Raw genomic sequence first — 18,211 nt, forward strand, 5'->3', positions numbered from 1 at the left:
ATAAAAAGGCTGTTGCCAAGGTAATATGCAAAACAGCCTCATTGACTCCCGAGTTGAACTATGAGAACCACCTTCAAAATGGAGACTGAGGAGTTGAGCCGAATCCTTCTGACTGGAAATAAACTCAGCTCTGTCTCTTTGCTTAATAATAGTCATTATCCAATAGTTAGGGGAAAAAAAGCTGAATATGTTTTGATGTTTTGCTCTCAGCTGTGATAGACTGACATTACTATAAAGTAACTGAATACATTCACTCACGTACTGTACTTAGAGGGAAATATAACACTTTTTACTCCATTACGTTTTTCTAACAGCTAGGAAATTACAGCCTATTAATGAAACATATCAGTTAAAAAATTGATGCATTTTTATAGATTAACAGCTAAAATTAGCCTCACCTTCACCAGCTATACCATTCAAATGCTGTTTACAAGTTTTCATGCAGCCATAAAGACGGATTATATGGATCAAATGTTCCTTCAGTATAATTTTCTATCATATATTGATTTATATGACAATGTAGGGAGTATTCTGCTGCACAATAAGTACTTTTTGCTGATAATACTTCTGTACTTAAGTGAAGCAAAATCCTGAATCAGGCTTCTTCCCCTAATGCAAGTGAGCATTTAGGAGCTGATATAAATTACTGTACATTATCACTGACAGTCTCACCTTTGAGTCCAAGGGGACTCAAGAAACCACTAGAGGGAGCAACAATAAACAAATGCAAAGCAGCGAGGATGTGGTGTCAGGATTTCTATCAACCTGACTGCAGTTTTACAGCTTCAGTGTGGCCAGAAAGGCTTCGTTGTGTGCTCATTCTTTAAGCAGTCAAAATAATCACGATGCTATTTCAGGATTTAGCCTTAGTTGTTTAAACACTTCGCTCTGACAGCTATAAGATGAGAGATTTCTGCACAAAAACACACAAAAGCTACCCTGTCTGCTGTTTTATTTCTCTGCAGCATGTCATGCTCCTCAAGTGTTTTCTCTTCCCTTAACCTTTCCTGCTGCAATCGGATTCTGTCCTCTCACTGAAAGCAGCCGGCTGAAGATGAATACAAGTGGCTGAGGGCTAAGGGAAGACAATGTCTGTAGAGACTCTTCAGATGGATATTGACCAAAGGGGGAAAAGCTGATGGAATTTCATTGACCTATGGCAAACTGCACTGTGTTACACAACCAGATCAATGTCCTCTCCCCCTCTTTTCTCCATTCACCTCTCTCTGGAGGACTTTTAATGTTCAAACTTGTTCTCGTCGGAGAACGGAGAGGCGGGGAGCACCTGAAAACGTTGACAGATGTGTGAGAAGCTGTGAGGCTCCTTAGGATTGTTGGTAAGTGCGTTTGATCTGCAAGATTGAAGGACGGCGAGCCAAGGTTTCAGCTGCTGTACAATATTCCTCCTCCGACTTCAGAGGGAATCTAAGAAATGGAGAGATTCTGTGAAGTGGAAGATCCTGCACAGATCCCGCATATGCTCCTCTCACTCTGACAGACATTTTGTATTCATGCTGTTGACGTGCTGCCTTTATGTTCTGTGACCAAGGTCACCAGTTGTAAATATCTGATTAAATCCCTCTGGTTGGTTCCCGATTGTGAATATTATAAGGACAAGCGTGTCGGGTCAAAATCCCTGACGTACAACAGGCACAACAAAGTTGATGTCAGTGTTTCATGTCTTCTGTAGAGAGAAATCTGAAAGTCAGGCCTGAAGCTGAGAGCAGCAGAAGAGTTTGATGAGTCAGACATTTGTTTGATCAATAAATTCTTATGATCAAATCCTCATGTTCAGTGTATTCTTATTTAAGTTGACGATGTGTTTGTTCTCCAATTGCAGAAACCAGTTGGAAACCAGTGGTGGAAAGTAACTCAGTACATTTACTCAAGTACTCTTTTAGGTGCAATTTTGAGGTACTTTACTTGCATATGTCAACACTACATACAGGGAAATATCTACCCTATCTTACCGTGACAACATTTAAAAGCTGTTGCTGTGCTGATTAATTATTTGTAATATTCCAATAACATATGTACTGTACTTTGGCTGAAGCAGGATTTTAATGCAGGACTTTTACTTGTAATGGAGTCTCAGTGGAATCTGAGTTCTTCCATCGCTGTTGAGAACAATGTGTCGTCTGGGTGAGCGAAACTTGCAGAGCAAATGCAAATTTAACAACGTGTTGATCAAACAGAAATGTTCATGCGTCAAGTCGAGACTTGACTGACTTTCTGACGGTTAGATTTTTGATCAGCGGCTCTGCAGTCTACGGTTTTACCTTAAAAGGAGATTCAGTGTAGAAAAAAGCTAAATATTAGATAAAAGTTGTCATCCAAAATTAATTTATTTGCCAGAGGTTGGTCTTTGCAGGCAGAATGGGTCATCATGTTATGATAATCAAAGTGGAAAGAGATGAGTTTGGCAGTATTACATAATTTGTGTGAGAAAGCAGAAAGGTCATAAAGTGAAATATGATTTCATCTGTCATGTTGGGTGAGCTAAAATGTGAGAATTAGAGTTTTCTGAACTTTGAGGTGTGATGTATATATAATATTTATGGTATTGGTTGACATTTCTGTGTAGTTAAATCATTATCATCATTACTATTTATTTATTTATTTTATTTTATTTTTTTTCCAAATCTTAGCTTAGCATGTTAGTGTGTTAGCGTACTAACATTTGCCATTTAGCACAAACTACAACTGGGACTGAGTACAAGAAAAATTAAGAAGTCAGGGGATCATCAGAGTCAGTAGGATTCATCCTCTGGGGACCATGAGTGTCTGTACAAGATTTCACAGCAATCCATCCAAAGATACTTCAGTCAGGACCAAAGTGGTGGGCTGGCTGACTGACCCTTTCATCCCCTGAGCCACGCTGCTAGTGTGGCGAAGCAAGCTTTGCTGTGCCATGCAGGAACATTTGTTTTATTTTCTAATGTAGAAGATGGAAGCGGATCCAGCCTATTACCAAGGAGCTAAAGTGTCACATTTATTTATTTATTTATTTAGAAAAAGTTTATTCAAGTTTGAAACCAGCAAAATGTCAGGAAAAAAACAAAAGGAAAAAAAAAGAAACTGCATCACAGAATGAAAAGGGACTTCAAATGGCCATGTTTCAATTAGTGAAAAGATTGCATTATCATTCTCCAGGTAAGAAGCAATATATCAGCTGTGCAGGTCATTGGATTTGAAGACTCGCGGGTGAAGGGATTTGGTCAATCATGAAACAGCCAATTGATTTTCCTCTCTTTATTTGCAGAACCTGGCACAAGGCAGATGGAAATTTCACTCCCTGGGCACGCTGATTGAATGTAATTTTGTCTTTACGCAGCGAGCACACTTACCACCTGTTTTCTATTTTCTTGGGTTGACATTCGGGAATATGAAGTACGTTTGTGAAATGCTTGAGAAAAAAGAACAACTGTAGGCTATAGAAAACAGTGTGGTTGCACATGGAGGAGCGCAGTTCCTGTGATAAGTGTTACTGGAGCATTACGAGGAGAATAGGAGGAGAAATATTAAAAAGTGTGCCAAGTGTCAAATCAAATAAAACTGAAGCAGTCTTTATTTGTAAGGCAACTTTTCTTTCATGCATTCAGCTGTATTTGTGTAATCTCCCTCTGAACTCAGGCCGAACATCAATGCAGACCCGGGTACAGATTCAAGGACGGGCGGAGAAAGACACCCAAACAAGTAATTCTGAGTCATTCTGTGGCCTTTTTTATGTCTCTTTGTAGTTGTTTTGCCTCATTTTGTGGATGTTTTGCGTTTCTATGCAGTCATTTTGCATCTCTTTATAGTTGTTTTGTTTCTCTTTGTGGTCATTTGATTGGCTCTCCAACAAGAGAAGTGGATAGTCATCTCACACTGAGGTTCTGATACTAATAAGGCAGCTACCGCTCACCTGTGCCTGGGATCCTGTGCCGTCCCTCTGGCCCCACCTGTCAACATCCCTTAAGAAGGACCCACAATTTAATTAGAATATCATTAATATGTGTTTTGCTTTCCATTGACCTGGAACAGGAGGGTGTTGAGCAGTATGACACCACTACCAGGGGACAAGCCAGCACATGGTTTCAATATGCAGCAGCTCTACTTTTAATCAAGGCAAGACACACAAAAAACATTCAGTCCTGTTGTAATGTGATACTTGAGTGATCTCGCATGTCGTGAGGCTTTGATTTGAACCATATGCAGTATGTACACAGAGAATATTTGTTGCGTGTCCAGAGAACTAACAGTGTTATTATGCTTTTGAGGCACATGATGTATTCCTACAAGCAGAGTGATACTGCAATATAACATGAAGCGTCCAAATAAGCTCAGCGGTGACGTCAAGTGCGAATGAGACTGTTTGAAAAAAACAAAACTATTCCCAGTAACAGAACTCATTTAGAGCTATTCTAGGGTTTCGCTCTTTGGGGAGTATCTGGGTCTGTAGCCCAGTGTTTGAAATCCTGCTCAGTATCAAAATCCATATGCTTCACTGCTCCCTATGGAAGGACACACACACATAATCCCGCACATACACGTGCTTGCAGATTTGCAGATTTCCACGTGTGCACATGCAAGTATGCAAGAAAATAGAAACTAAAGCAAGTCATGAACCCGGCATGCATGTTACTCACACATACGTGTGCACACACACTCACAGAGGGAGTGAGGGCTATCTGTGGGCCCAGTCATGCTTCACCCATGCAGAGGTGTCCGTTAGCAGTGGGAGTTATCATTGGCCATGCTGGCTTATTCCTCTGCCAGAAGAGACCATGCCAAGAAATGAATGATAACAGAGCACAGCAATGACTGGCTCGCACAGCAGCAGCATGTAGACTCTGGCCGAGATGAAGGTATGATGAGAACATGTGCACATACATCATCGGGCTCTCCTCCTTTTACTAATGACATGTATATTTACATTCCATTAGCTCTGAAAGGGTAAACAGGATCGAGGAGGCCGCTCACTCAGAGGTAAAACCACATTTTTCTGATCTAATATCTGAAACGTTATTTGTTCCACTGTCAAGCTGCAAAATGAAAATGCTCATAGATGTAATAAGCATGGAGGGAAATTGATGATTTGTGTGATCGCCTGAGAGGTAATCATAACTTTGAGTCATATGCTGTGGTATCTAATTTAAGTGATTGAATTTATTCACTGTAATGTCGTCATGTACTGCCAATATCACTGTCTTTTAGTGCTGGGGAAATGGGAAGGGGTAGTTGAAGGTTTAGGATATTTTTATTTAAGGGTTAACACTTTTCTTTTTTCCACAAAAATGCTCAAGAGCCTGATTAAACAAATGCTTCTCGAGAATTTCCGGAGAGCAACTGGATGGAACAAGGACTCACAGAGAGGCCACACAGATTTTGGATTCAAACTAAGAAAAACCTTGACTGTGGAAAAATATGAAAAACTCTAATACCAATCAATGCTGCACCATAAAACAGGACAGTTTGGAGGGCAGTGCCCTTCTTTCGGCCCTTCCAACGCCATAAATACAAGAAGGATTAAACTCTGTGTTTATCTGCTCTAATGTAAGCTACAATTGTTAACTACATTACTTTGTGAGGTTACAGATTATATAAAAATGACTCACGGTGCAGTATTTTCCAAGTGTAGATGGTCCTGGATGCTATCAGCCAACAGGAACACCTCTGTCCTGCTCTTTATTGGGTTTCGGGAGGTTTAGTCTACACTCAGTTAAAAAATAGCCCACAAACAAGCCTGTAAGATAAAAACTAAACAGGGTCATGATAAAGGTTAAAACAGTGTGATCTCACATTTGTTCTTTTCATCGCTCCTAATGTTAGCTCCTCACCACCATGCTAACTTTTTCTCTAGGACATACATGTCTTTAGCATCAGTGTCTTAGCATCGCATTTTGTCATTTTGCCTATTCAAGACCTCTTTTCGAAGTCAGCTCGAAACATTAAGAAGTCAGCTGGAGAGGGCGTTTTTATCTAATGGAGCTAACATTAGTGTAATGAGCTATGCTAGTAGCTACAGCCGTCATTACAGCCGGCATAAACTGTACACTGTATGTGACAGTAGAGCTACAGGCGTGGCAATGGTGAGGGGGATGGAGCTTAAATAACTGTCCTCATTACAGTCCACAAGCAGACTCTGTACTTCTTGAGCGTCCTTAGAAGTCAATAAGAAATCTTTTGCATGAACTGATGAAGGTCTAGACTGAAACACTGTCAATAAAGGGATGGACACTGTCCAGGATTCTGTGTTGTCTTCAAGTCAAGATTCTCGTTATAAAACAAGTCAGCTGGAAACAATAAAAAGTGAGGTTAAGAGGGCATTTCCTACCAACTCATGGAGCTTAGCTTAATTAGCAAACCACAGCAGATGACAGCGACAGCTGTCAGCAAAAACAAAACACAAAAAAACAGTAGCAAGCTATAAACAAGGACCTCACTTTTATCTGCCTCTGTCTGAAATCAAGAGCCCAGTGTTTGAAAAATAACCAAGAATAATAAGTGGTGAATTTGCCACCTTTGTAAACCGTAAAGGTGTTGTGTGAGGATGGAAAGCTTGTCAGCCATAGCAACAGTAACTAAGGGCAAAGACCCCTTGTCCTTGTAAGATCTACACAGCTCAATAAATAGAGCATTGACACAAACACTACGGGGAGACAATTATCTGAGCACGATGGTTCGGCGTGATGTTGAGATAAGGCAGAGCTGCATCCTGCATATGTGAGGCCCACAGTAAATGTAAGGTGCCACCGTGGGTGACTCTCATTCCAGCTCTGTTCTGAATGGTAATGAATGAAAAATGTTTATTATCAGACACGCCTGTTTTCAGAGTCAAAGACCTGTAGATGTTCTTTGAATACACATCTGCATGGTGGAAAGCAGCAAGGACCAGCTGCTCACAACCATTCAATTCAAACATGGTTGGTTAGCCCTTCAATGCTGAATTAAATTGACACAGACTTGGCATATTAGATGACAGATTTTTCAAGTGAGTTTTGTCTGTGTGGTGATTTATTTGAAGATGTTTGTCAAGGCTGCAGATGAGATGTACAGGTGTCTAAGAATCTTCTTCATGTACCTGGTACGTCCTGGTTTCAAGGTTACCTTTGTCATAAAGATGCAGCGTTATCTGGGGTTGGAGTGCATGTCAACGCTGAATAAAAGCTTCCTGCAAATAGTGCGATGGTGTAATCTATTATTTTCAGCTTTTCAGCTTTTATAGCTGTGGGTGACAGTCAGTGCGTGGTGAGCAGTCCTGTAATAAACCAGGCAGGATGCTGACCAGTCATTCTCCACAGGAGAAGACGCAGACCATTCCTTACCATGCCATGAAAAAATGATTTAGAAGAAAGCATATAAACATATTTGAAATACAGACATACTGTGTCGAGCAGTTTGTTTTCCTTGTCTTACTGTTTTCATCACAACTCAAACCCTGTGTATCGATTTATCTGAGCTAACAAGTAGCCCAATTTCCTAAAAATAATTACCCTGCGATCTCTGAAAAACCCAGGCGGCCATTTAAGAAAACTCACCACTGTTTGCTTCCCAGAATCCTTAAAAGCTCCTTTAACCCTTCGGATGAAAAAGGTCTGAGTTTGCTGCATCATAAAACAGACTTTCACCCCATTTCTCCAGCTGTGACTGTATTTCTTAATCCAGGTAGCCAGAAGTGACACTTATATCCCTGCTGTCTTTGTAAAAAAACAAGCAAAATATTAATGATTTGTATGAAAATGTAATGAAACATTAATGTATTCACATATTACTGGTGATAGAATTTTTAATTTGAGCAAGCTGATAAGTCATTTTCAGCTGCCAGCTCTGCTTGGAAAGGCCCAGCTTGAGAGGCAGGTTAAAATTCTTCTTTAAGGTGCAGCAGACAGAACATTTTTTCATCCAGGTGGTTAGAGGAGTCCTTGAGGATTTTGCAAATACTTTCAGAACAGTGGTAACTGTTACTAAACAATCTGTCAAACATCTTTTTTCAAATATCACCGGATATACTGTATATCTTTTGGAAATTTGAACGCTCAGCTCTGTGAGTCAGAGCTAGGCCAACAAATAGACCCGATGTGTGTGTGCGTGCATGCATTTCCAATTCTGTGTTTGTATGGAAAAGGGAGACCGAGTGGGTGCATGTGTTATTTCTGCCAGGCTTCACGCATTGAGTGGACAAACAATCTATTCCAATTAAAGCGAGCCGCAGCCTTGGTGACTGCAGTAGGGCTGTGCTCCATCGGATCACATCATCCTTTGAAAAACCACTAGATTGGCTGATTGTGGTTTGAAGGGAAACAGGGTCCTTCAGGAACAACCAGTGTGGGCTGGCAGCAGGGGGAGAGGTAGGGGTGGGTGGCAGGCTGACTCCAACTTAGTCCAGAAAGTTCCACAGAAAATAGTGTTACAGCTGAGGTGGAGGGAGGAGGGAGGAGGCGCCGGGAGGAGGCCAAGGCTATTAATCCTGGTTGTAGCCCCGGTTTACCGCTCTTACTGCATGTGGGGCGAGGAGGCAAATTAATTATGTGGCTGAGATTAATTAGGTGATGTTAAGGGAATCTGTGACTGTAAAACTTTAGAGGGCTGCACAGCTGACTAGACTAATGGGGCGTTCATGAACTCTTAATAGATGCTACTCTGATGTTGGGTGGTGTGTAAGCGGAGCAGAGAGAAAGAGACAGAAAGAAAAATAGAGATGAAATCACTGAGAGCAGAGTGAGGATGTGTCCTTGCTGAAATAACTTCAGGATCTGGCAGCTCCCTCCAGGAGGACCTGCACTATATAAGATCAAGTTTTACATGATTTCCACGTATGTTTTGTTTTTCCTTCTTGTTTTTCAAGCTACAATAATCTAATAATAATATATTACCAGTGGATTAAATGATAGTAATGTGAAAGCCATCGCTCATAGAAAATCCAGTCCAGCAGCAGCATGCAGCTATTTAAACAAAAAAAGCTCTAAATACTGACTGTGAACAAGCTGCTCTGCACCAAACTGTAGACAGATGAATTTAGTGACAAGCTGGCAGCAGTGGAACGAGTATTCAGGTATTAATCAATGTGTAAAAGTCACAATGGCTTAAAAGGACCCCATTGCATCCAAAATCCAAAATAAGTCAAATGAAAGAAGCAAAATATCCGTAAGGTCTCAAAAGTGAAAGTACTTGTTACAAAGAAAAATGCCCCCTGTGACTGATTGTTACATGACATTATCAGGCCACATTCAGACTGACTTGAGACCCTTGAACGCATCCCTCTGCTCCAGTTTGAATCCATGCTTCAAATCCTAGTATTGACTCAGCGGTGCATTTTACTGCGATAGCTGGTCGAAGGGGAACTGATTGTAATTACAGAAAGAAAGCAGAAAAAAGTGCGTTCTGCTATTCACATGTACACTCAAGTGATCTTTTATTTAATCTTTGCTTTTTTGTGACATATATGATTTTTTTTTTTTACTGCTGTTACTGAAATTAAATGATCTGAGAGGTTTAAAGGACAAATGTCTCACTGGTGGATCTGCTAGCAACTCATAGACAACAGAAATGCGATGACTACAAATTGATTCTTCTAAGTAATGTAATATAGAAGTAGAATTCCAAACTACCATGAATTGACTCTAAAAACCTCAAAATTATACTTGAGGAAATGTACTTTCCAGCACTTGTTTCCAAGGATGTTTATTTTTTTGCCTCTTGTTCTGAATTGACTTTTCCCTCTGTGGTGTTGAGCTGAAAACAGGTTTATCTGGAAATTGCATCAGACTTTGTTTGACCCAGAGTAAGGTGACACCGACACCGCCTGCTGTATTCTTGATTCCAAATAAAGTGCATTGCTGCAAGTTCCTCCAGATGTGACTGCTCTAACAAACCATCTGGAGACGTGACACTTTCAAAGCAACTCTACAAGCAGAACATGCCAGCTCTGTGTTATCGCTGCACATGCCAAGTGACGCAAGCAGCTGTCTAATAACATAACAGCAGAGATCAGCACCCGTCTCGCACCGCTCCTCCACATGCTGCCTTTACTCTTCATTTCCCCCTGATGTCTGCAGCCAAACCTGTCCTGCTGATAGCCGCTGATAGGCTTACTCGACACCATCACTATGAAAAACACATGTAAACTGCAGGCAGAACTATTTCTGCTCTCTGAGGGCAAAAAGAATAAGCAAGATAGAAGAATATTGCTTTGGTCTGCATTTAAGGGCAATGAGGTTAACATCCTGTCCACAAAATCCCAGTAAGCCCCTGAGTAAATCTAGGCCACATTCAAATATGAAACAGCTACTGTAGGTTTTTTGGAGCTTAATGTCTTTGAGACGGTGCTGCTGATGTTTTCAAAGTAGCAATAAGATTTGAATAAATAATCCCTCGCCTCTCTAAAAAAACTGAGTAAGAAGATCACACCCTTGGGCATAAACAACTTCTTCTTTTGATTTCTCATGGTTCGGATTGTGCTCGGATCTGAGTTTACCTATCTGCCCACTCTCAATTCTCTTATCCTAATTTATGATACTAAAATTCACTCACCCACCCTTACAATAAAAGCAAGTCTTAATGGGTGGAGGAGGAAGAGAATTAAACAGAAAAACATTATGTCAGACAGTAGCTTCCATCAGTGTTTTGTGCACTGTGATCTTCCTTTGCTTAATGTAGCCAAACAAGAAATTCAAGACCGTTAACAGTGCACCATTGTTTTATGTGCACGTGACAGACAGCGCATATTCCAAATGGCCCGTCTTTAAATATAAGCATATTCTGAAACGGTGTGATCCACAGAGATGGGTGCACACTACACACAGACACATGCTCGTGCTTGTTAACTAAGTGGACATCATGACTTGAGTCGTCCTCTTGTTCGCTAGATGAGAAGACAAACTGCACAGCAGACAGATGCGTAATGGATGAATAAAAATAGAAAAACCAAGAAGAAAACATCAGACATGCTAAAAATAAAATACATCTTTATTAGTATTAATTCTTCAGTTTTTGAAAAAAATATTTACAATACATCGTAATGATTGGCAAATGTATGATGTGCACACAGCATTTATATAACCAGCTCTTACATAAAGAAACATCTGAGCAACAAAAGGAACAAACACATATTCAGTACAGCTTGTGGCTGAAAGTGACTGAGAGAAATCATAGCAGCAGGTAAAGGTCCTTCAGAGCTCTAAATGCAGTTAGGTGTTGATAATGTTGTATTATATGGAGCGAAACATGAAGCTATGACAATATTAAACTGCCTGGTAATTATCTTTATGTAACACATTAACTGGCAGAGTCTAAAGTCTGAATGTCATTATCAAACTCACAGTAACTCGTTTGCTTTGATGAGACGAGCTGAACAGCAGTGAGAGACAGTTAAATGCTTATGCTTGACAATGAAAAGGAAAAAACAAGACAAGCACTAGCAGAGCATGTCATGAACTGTAGTCTGCCCTGATATTTGGCTCCATCATACTCCTGTTACAAATGTACTGGTACAAAAATAGATTTAGTTTAAATTTACATTAGCTTTGTCTCTTCATCTACATTGTTAGTGAGGAAAACAGGACAGCTCCTGGGGATTATCCCCAGGCAACTCTACAGCAAACTACTGAGACTCAAACGTTCATTTCCAGTTGAATGTTCGGCCCACCAGCTCAAAGAACTTCTTGTTGGGTTCGTGAAAGAACTGGTAGAGTTTTTGCAGGATGGCCGGCGCCACGTGAGGGTGAGCCCTGCCTTTTGAGTCATGTAAACACCGTTCTCGCCCGTGGTCTCTCAAACAGTAGAATCCTTTTGTTTTATTGAAATAAAAATTTGAGGCGTTTATCTGCGGGTCCAGCTTTAAGAATCTCTCCACCTTTTTCATCTCAGGGAAGGGGTCCCTGATCAACTCGTCCCCGTCAACAACGTGAATGCTCTCCAGTGGGAAGTATTTCAGCCAGTTCTGCATGTGAACATAGTACAGGCTGCGATTGAACGCCTTGTATCCCAGGTTGATCTCGCCGTCCTTCACCAGAACGGACTCGATGGGCTGGTAGCGCTTGTGCTTCTGGAGACGGTTGTAAAAAACCTGGGTGTAGTCCGACAGCACCCGCTCTGTGGGGTCTCTTAGGATAAGCAGCAGCTTGATGTCAGGGTTCATCTGATGGATGCGTTTAGGAACTTTGCTGGAAGTGAAGTAGGCCGGCGTCTTCTCTACCGTCAGCTGATCGGGGAAGACGTAAGGCATCTGGCTGAGATACCAAGGCAGGCCCTTCTGGAAGTGACTCTCCCAGTCAAAGAAGTGCACCTCGTTCTGAGCCGCCGCCACTGCACTGTGCAGACTGAGCATCTCTATCAGAGCCCGCGTCCCCCCCTTCCTCACGCCAATAATTATAATCTGAGGAAGTTGTTGAAAGGTCCCGTTCGGGTGGCTGGTGGTCCCATTGTCGGCTGGTGATGAGGTTGGCGGTGAAGGTGGTCCCTCGTCAGCCACGGGCCTGGAGGGGATGGGGGGAGACTGCATTGCAAAAAGCAGCAGCCCGACGAGCAAGGCTGCCATGAGGGAGGTCCTGACCCTGGAGGATTTCAGCCTGGCGAAAGCACCAAAACTGTATCCCACATTGAAAGAGCAGCTGCCTGAAGACAATGGTCCAATTGAAAAGCAAAAACCTGCTTCTTCTCTGCCAGCAGCAGTAACTGCAAGGGAAGAAAACAGCTGTGATTAGAGGCTACCTGGTGGATATTTGGTGGAGAGACAAAACACCACTGGAAAATACCTGCAGGTACACAAGCAAGCTCACCGTCAGCGTCTGCAACATCACAGTTTTATCACTCACTAGTTCAAAGGAGCAACATTTGATTGATTTATTACTACTAACGTGATTAAACTTTAAATTCCTCACAGTCATTATATGCAAGATAATTAACCACAGACAATACCAACGGTTTTAGCAGGAAACATGTTATCAGCATGTTAATGTTATCAGTGTTTGTCTTAATTCACGCCCTTAAAACAAGCATGTGTCAGTGTCATGTAACTAAAACACTACAATACATCCGATGCATGTATGGCACAGAAACACCTTGAACAGTGCGTATTTTGAAAGAAATAAAATATGCATAAGCAGAGTTGACCAGGTTCTCTACAACTACAACAAAATCTCTACAGCTACTGCTTTATAATCCAAAGTGATAAAAATAAGAAATGTGATGAAACACTGAAAACATTTGTCTGAACAGATAAATGTTGAAGAGAAAATGACTGTGAGCTCGGACATTTTTCACAGGCTTCAGGAAATAAACAGGTGTGGTGAATGTACCAAATAAAAAGGCAGGACAAGAAAGCGGACTGGAACTAGAGATAGTATGTGCGCGCACGCAACAAACGCATGTTTTGCGGCTGCTGTCATGTTTTGTTACAGTACAGAAATCCCCGGAGCGCCGTAGATCTCTTACCTTTTCAATTACAATCGTCCACTCGACAAAGATTTCATGTCGTGCAGCTTTGGGCTCTCTATTCGCTGCAGCGATACTTCAAAAACCGCAGCCGTACGATCCAACCCTGCGCCGTCTCTGAGGTCCTTTCCGAGCGCGTAAAACTCGCCTCCGACTCGGAGCACAACTTCACCGGAGCGCCTCCTCTGTGCTGTGCTTCAGAGCCAGACGGTCCTCCCGGTTTTTGATAGTCAGCTGTTGTATGGAAGCATACGCCTACATTACGCCTGCAGGACCACCCCTCATCCCCCCTCCCCGTGACTCACGCTGTTGTAATGTTATGGTATTTGACAGAGATAACGCTGCTGGAATGGGTGATATGTGAGGAGGAGCTGAAGCAGGCGAGCCAGGTGTGACACTTCGTGGCCAAAGAACAAGGAAGAAAGTGCAGAATAAAACCACCCTGTGATGTGATTATGTGTCATAGAGCAGAAAATTGCCCCATTGTTGAAGCTGAGTTCTTCTGTGGCAATAGCTCCGATTAAAGAGTATTTAACAAGAAGCCCAAAATATTCAAATAAAGCAGTCCGAGTTGCTCTTTATAGAAATTTGTAGCCCATAGAGAGCCTGCGCCTTCTCAGGATTTGGATTGAAAAAGGCTATTCAGCGGAGCCTCTAGGAGTCCTCTCTTCACTCCTCGCTTTCAGTGGAAATCAATGAAAGAGACAGACCAGTTATTCATCCCTGGCATTCTTCTCCTCCTTTGTCCACAGCGCAAGTGCATCTGTGGGTAGTCGTGGAGTCCAAGTTGCACAATCTCGCCACCTGTTGAGCTGCATTTTCTTGTCTTTTTTAAATTTGGACATGTTCAAATCCTCCAGCAACAGTGGATCCAAAATATGAATCCAAACTGCAGATTTACTGATGTTGAATCAAAGCGCTGTGGTGTTTCATAATGTCCTCTGAGTCATCTTTGAATGCACAGTCAGTGTGAGAAAGTTTGAGTTTGAGAGTTGATGAGTAAGTGGGACATCACTGATCAAATACCATTCCAGTTTGTGTCACTGTAGCCCTGCAGGCATGGGACAACGGGGAGAAATCATGCAAGTATGATGGCAAGAAAGGGTGACAAAGTCTACATGATATGTTAAAGTGAATAATCTTATTTATTTATTTATTTTTGGTTGGATGTAGAGTGAAGTACAACCTGTTTCCCAAGCTGATATTCAGCCTGAAGCATGGAAAGCTTAAGGGCTTTGCAACTGAATATGGATGTATCTGATTTTACCCATGTTTGCAGAAATTTCTGCTGTGCAGGTCATTCAAACCAAGGCCATTACACACATTAAAGCAAAGCTCTACCTATATGGGAGGGCTACAAGCAGGTGGTTTGGTGCCACAGCAAAAGGTTAGCCCCACTTCTTAAATACATCCTTTCCTGCAGAGAGAATGCAAACGCATGTGCTTTACTTATTCGGCGTGCAAAGTACAAGTGCTGATACGGCCGAGAGTTTTCCCACAATGATTTTTAGATGCAGTTTAGTAATCCTCAAACTCTGCCTTCATGTCTCCCGGAGAACTGCGGAGTTGTGGAGCCGGCTCGTACAATATAATCCCGCTTTGAGGATCATCAGACGCGTCCGACCGCATTAACATGGCAATAGTACATATTCACAGACCGTAAATACCCTCAGTGCCACCTCAATGACTTCCCTGCACCCTCAGCTCCAAACAGGATGAAATAGCAACAAAAACCGCCCTGTGCTTTCATGGTGTCACGTCTGCTTCATATTTCATCTTCAAAGTGCTAAAAGCTAATTCTTATTAAAAACTTATAAACAGGTTTAATGACATTACGCAAATTAAGTGTTTCACCCAGACGAGTCTCATTCACTTCTGATGTAAGTCAGACAAATCTTGCAGTGTTGCTACATGAAAGCATGCTTGAAAACATTTTCTTTAGCGCCTGTGCCAACTGCGTATGGCATCAAAAGCAGGTTTTATCTGGTGCTGGCAGGCTTAACAGATTCCAAATGGGTACACAGATTGTTATGGGTAAATATATTATATGAGTGTTCTGCGCGTGTCACAGCTCTGATACCAATCTGTCTTGTGAAAATACAATAAAACCTGAAAATGTGTTTTATGTATGTTTTACCTACTCACATAGGACATGTAATGCCACTACTATCATATGTTTTTTCTGGTAAACTCATGCATATGCTAGCACAGAACTAAAGTCCTATTTAGGATGAATTTATTGCTGTGTAACACATCATTATACAGAAACAAAGTCGTGCATGGAGAGCTTTAGGCAAATATTTCTATTAACAAAAGTATCACTGATCATTTTTTCATGGACACAGGCTGAGGAGGTAGAGCTTTGATATTCCTGCAGCCCCTGTAGCTGGCATAACTTTAGGCGGTTCGTATTATTGTTTTTCATCTACTTTCCCCACAAAACCATTTTCTTATTATTAGTTTTCGATACACCGCATAGGTACACCCTCTGGCTACAAATGGTAATGATGTTGTGGCTTCTATTCTCCAACTGAATATTCTTCAGTCAGAAATTAGAATTTCTTGTGATGCTCAGGTTTTTTTTTTTTTTTTTGTTGTTCTATGTTTGTGGAGTGAAAGATATTCGATATTTTATGTTTTTTTGTCTAAACACCTGGGGAGAAACAACAGTTATTTTTCCACTCAGTGGCTATTATTTTCTATCGCTTAGTTCCACAGTTTAATCATATGCAATGTGAATCCACACCCACACGTGGCACACTGCAGGTCAGTGAGCTCCTTCTATGGCTTCAGATGTTTAACTAAACACTGTACTTTGTTCAAATGGGTTCACCGTATGGATCGTTACTGCAATTATTTATGATGATGATACAAGACGATGGCAAAAGTCACACAATAACACAAAATGAAGCTGATGACACGTCTCTAGCTGTGACTGTCACAGAGGGGCACTCATGAAAGCTACATGTAGAAATACAGAAAAAAAACAGCTGTAAGTTAATGGTATGCTATGCAGGAATTGTCAGTTAGTGTTTCTAAGTACAATATTCAAACTTGGCCCCTCACCAGAAATGCACTGCTTGTACGTACACTCCAAGCTATCACTGTGGGAATGCTACACTGTGGGGCTCACTGTGTGTGTGAATAGTTAAAAGCTTGTAATGAGCTGGTGGCTTCATCTGCTTGGCATGTAGCCTCACTTTGTTCAGCACTCTGTTCGCCATTTTCGTAGCTTCCTCTTGGATGTGAGCTGCTAATGGTCAGGTACCAGGTCACTACAAAGTCTTGCCCTTTCCTGCATGCTGTGATTGGCTGAGAGCTGCACACCCACTGCCCAAAAGTTTTCCAGAAACATCCAGAGCACAAAATAAGAAAATACACGCAGAGGACATGGTCTCTGCAGATATAGACAGGCCACACACTTCTAGTGGGTCATAAGTGATGATTGCTTTTGTCTAATACGGTCCATACATTGTTTTTCAGGAAAAGCCTGCAGATTACACCTTTAAATGATTCTCTTTGTTGTGGAAAGCTTTTCCAATAGATTGTTTCTTCATTTCACTTTTTTTCAGTTGTGACAGAAACATAAAAAACAGAGTATTTTTCTTTGTTTACAGCAAAAGTTGGCACGCTCAGGTGAAGCCAATTTCAGTGCCCAGGTGCAGCGTCTGGGATTGGCTCGTTTCACAAACACCGCGGACCTGTCTGAAAACAACATAATGGAGGCTGAGCACTGCAAACTGCCAAAAGAATTAAGTGGAAAGAGACAACAACAAAAATCTTATTCCCCCGACAGATTTCTGAGTAGGAAAAGGATGAAATCAAGTTTTTGAGTTATTTACAATTTAAAATGAAGTTATTAAGTAATTTTGAGTTTAAGTAAGTTTAACGACACAGAGGTTGTATCTCCATGACAACTGAGGTTCAAGCTTCAAGTTTGTGGTTATACATGCCTAAAAAGTGCCATGGCTCTCTCTCAGGCCTTAGACTATAAATAAATAAATGATAAATCAACAAGACAAATAAATAAGAAATCACGAATCCCACAGAACAATAAATCACAGTTAGTTATGTAAGGTGTGTACTGTTAATTATTCTGAGCGCCTGGAGGTAAAAACCGCATGTCTGCCTTCAATGCAGCTGCTCTGAGGTTTGATGATCTGAACTGGCTGATAAACATCATGTGATACTGTTGAAAGCTCCCAAAAAAAGCAGTAAGTTGAACTTGAGTTGAGATTGGTTTGTCAGACAACCATTTCCAAGGTCAAGGTTGAACTTTCATACTTAAACCAACAGAGAAACAAAGCCCTAGCATTGTTACAGTGTAGATGAAATCATAGCAACTGAACTTACATACTAACAAAACAGTGGTGCTGCTGAAACCTCCTGAACTGTATACACACACACACACACACACACACACACACACACACACACACACACACACACACACACACACACACACACACACACACACACATATACAAAGGTTTTGCAGCAATCCAGAATAATAAACAGCTGCTCTGAACACACTGACCCTCTTTACACCTTGCACTGAAATGTGTTCTGGGTGATCAGATTGAAATTAGACAGAGTTTGAATGCTTTGACTACAGATCGTGATCTGATTGGCCAAACCACCTCCAGAGGTGACAGGGATGCATTGTGACCACATTGAACACAAATGTAATGTAATGTAAATGCAACTGCCTTTTCAATCCACATATAACAGCTATGTGGGCGGAAATATGGAATTGCGCGCAGCTGTTCCAAACCATAGCAGCCATTAGCCAACC

At 41.4% G+C, this 18,211-nt stretch overlaps 1 protein-coding gene across 1 annotated transcript; it reads right to left on the reverse strand.

The window, feature by feature from the left end:
- Positions 1-10,932: 10,932 nt before the first annotated feature.
- Positions 10,933-14,108, reverse strand: hs3st1 (heparan sulfate (glucosamine) 3-O-sulfotransferase 1). Its single transcript, XM_070961918.1, has 2 exons — positions 13,417-14,108; positions 10,933-12,657 (listed from the first exon to the last, which is right to left on the reverse strand). Exon 2 carries the CDS (start codon positions 12,518-12,520, stop codon positions 11,603-11,605), a length of 918 nt encoding a protein of 305 aa, XP_070818019.1. The 5' UTR covers positions 12,521-12,657; positions 13,417-14,108; the 3' UTR covers positions 10,933-11,602.
- Positions 14,109-18,211: the final 4,103 nt, after the last annotated feature.

Source organism: Chaetodon trifascialis, chromosome 5, assembly GCF_039877785.1.
Source record: "Chaetodon trifascialis isolate fChaTrf1 chromosome 5, fChaTrf1.hap1, whole genome shotgun sequence".
Classification (NCBI taxonomy): domain Eukaryota; kingdom Metazoa; phylum Chordata; class Actinopteri; order Chaetodontiformes; family Chaetodontidae; genus Chaetodon; species Chaetodon trifascialis.

Excerpts from the sequence above, each read along its gene's own strand:
- hs3st1 (XM_070961918.1), bottom strand. The coding sequence starts at position 12,520 with ATGGCAGCCTTGCTCGTCGGGCTGCTGCTTTTTGCAATGCAGTCTCCC.